General features: G+C 63.7%; 1 protein-coding gene across 1 annotated transcript in view; it reads right to left on the bottom strand.

The window, feature by feature from the left end:
- The window catches only part of FMO5 (flavin containing monooxygenase 5), a gene marked incomplete at its 5' end in the record, with an annotated part of 3,089 nt that extends 2,979 nt beyond the window's left edge, over window positions 1–110 (bottom strand). The window contains one exon of the mRNA XM_010181662.1: window positions 6–110. Coding sequence (XP_010179964.1) covers window positions 6–110 — 105 coding nt within the window. The remainder of the gene's footprint in view (window positions 1–5) is intronic.
- Between the last annotated feature and the right edge of the window lie 226 nt (window positions 111–336).

Below are 336 nucleotides of genomic sequence, written 5' to 3' on the forward strand. Positions count from 1 at the left end.
TAGTGGGGGAAGTCCTCGGGGATGGGGAAGTCGCTGAAGCACATCATCTCCTTGGAGGTGTTGATGATGACAGAGCGGTAGATGCTGGCCTGGCCCTCCTCAGGGCGCTCCTGCGGGAGCAGGGCATGGCTCGGCACTGGTGTGGGAAGCTGGGGCTGCAGGTTTGCAGCAGATGCCTGCCTGGCGCCTCACCATGCCCGTGGGTGTAGGATTAAGCCCCAGGGCATGGCTCAGTGCTGGCCATGGGCAGTGATGGGGAGGGAAGCTGGGGCTGATGTGGTGGCCCTTTGCCTGAAGCCCTTGCCCTCAGTCTCCCCCCACACACTGCACTGCAGG

The sequence above is a fragment of the Mesitornis unicolor genome, unplaced genomic scaffold, assembly GCF_000695765.1.
Source record: "Mesitornis unicolor isolate BGI_N332 unplaced genomic scaffold, ASM69576v1 scaffold42953, whole genome shotgun sequence".
Classification (NCBI taxonomy): domain Eukaryota; kingdom Metazoa; phylum Chordata; class Aves; order Mesitornithiformes; family Mesitornithidae; genus Mesitornis; species Mesitornis unicolor.